Genomic DNA, 1,720 nt, shown 5'->3' with positions numbered 1-1,720 from the left:
GAGAGCGAGAGAGAGAGAGAGAGAGAGAGAGAGAGAGAGAGTGTGAGAACGAAAGCGAGAGAGTGTGTGTGAGAGAGAGAGAGCAAAAGAGAGAGAGAGAGAGCGAGAGAGCGAGAGAGCGGGAGAAAGAGAAAGAGAGAGAGCGAAAGAGAGATAGAGAGAGAGAGAGAGAGTGAGAGAGAGAGAGAGAGAGCGAAAGAGAGAGAGAGAGAGAGAGAGAGAGAGAGAGAGAGAGAGAGAGAAAAGCTACATCGCTGCTGATCGTCAGAATGCGTGTGCCACGGACACCGCCGCTACCTGTGCTGCTCGTCGTTGCCATGACATTATGTGGGCTTCGCAGCGTCTCCAGTCAGCAGAGTGCCGACCCAGCGTGCAACTCAAAGTATATCCAGGCCGAGTAAGTACACGCACGCACACACACACACACGCATGCATACACACATATGCACACGCATACACACGCGCGCACACACACACGCGTATGCGTACACACACGCACACACACATGCACACATACACACGCATGTACACACGCATGTACGCATGCAAGCACACACACGCGCGTATGCACTCATGCACACACACACGCACGCACGCACGCATACACACACACACACTCTCTCTCTCTCTCTCTCTCTCTCACTACACACACACACACACACACACACACACACACACACACACACACACACACACACACNCACGCACGCACGCACGCACGCACGCGCACACACACACACAACGCACACGCACGCACGCACGCACGCACGCACGCACGCCCGCACGCACACACACACACACACACACACCCAACACACATACAAACAAGCAAACAAATAAAAACAGCAGCAGTAGTCTCGTGTGATATAGTATTGCACTTCGTTTAACTTTTTTGGTACATGGTTCAGCGTAGATGTAATAGAATGTTTTCTACATAATTGCATGCTAGCACCCATGCAATGACATTATCGCATAAAATGTTCTGCTACGTAACACGTTTTGCTAGAGAAAGATGGCAAACAATAATGCCTAGTTAATAAAACATTATGCTACGCGTAATACTATGACAGCACACAACAGTACGCAATAAAACACCGTGCAATGTGTAACCTTAGGATGACACGTAACAGTATACGTAATAACACACCGTGCCACACATCACATACATAACCCTGGTATGACACACAACGGTACGTTATAAAACGTTGTGCAATAAGTGACCTTAGAAAGACACACAGCAGTACGTAATAAAGTACCGTGCTATACGTAACCTTAGTATGACACACAACAGTACGTTATACAACATTGCGCAACACGTAACCCTACGATGGCACGCAACAGCGCGTAATAACACACTCTGCTACTCCGTAACTCCATCGTCGCACACAACAGAGCCTAATAACACACTGCCCTATACGTATAACCCACCCTCACGGCTTCCTATCACAAATCCAGCTTAACCCCCCTTCATCCTCACTCGCTCGTGGCTGTACCGCATGTCTGTACGGTGCAGTGCTGTAGCGACAGTCGGTAGTGGATATAGGGTGACATGTGTCGTGGCGGTCGCATCTCGGCACATATCTGGCATGCCTGTAACAGGAGAGCGAAGCGGTCTCTGCTAACCGGTGCATGCGCGTGTTCCGAGCCGCATCTCTCTCTCTCTCTCTCTCTCTCTCTCTCTCTCTCGCTCTCTCGCTCTCTCTCTCTCTCTCTCTGGTTC

The 1,720-nt window shown here is 50.0% G+C and overlaps 1 protein-coding gene across 1 annotated transcript in view; it reads left to right on the top strand.

Moving 5' to 3' along the window:
- The first annotated feature begins 203 nt into the window (after positions 1–203).
- The window catches only part of LOC106806914 (gamma-aminobutyric acid receptor subunit beta-like), a 68,550-nt gene continuing 67,033 nt past the window's right edge, over positions 204–1,720 (top strand). The window contains exon 1 of the mRNA XM_014809084.1: positions 204–397. Coding sequence (XP_014664570.1) covers positions 270–397 — 128 coding nt within the window. The 5' untranslated portion in view covers positions 204–269. The remainder of the gene's footprint in view (positions 398–1,720) is intronic.

Source organism: Priapulus caudatus, unplaced genomic scaffold (assembly GCF_000485595.1).
Source record: "Priapulus caudatus unplaced genomic scaffold, Priapulus_caudatus-5.0.1 Scaffold10, whole genome shotgun sequence".
Lineage (NCBI taxonomy): Eukaryota > Metazoa > Priapulida > Priapulimorpha > Priapulimorphida > Priapulidae > Priapulus > Priapulus caudatus.
Note: the sequence above shows the minus strand (reverse complement) of the source record. Positions and strands in the feature narration are given on the sequence as shown.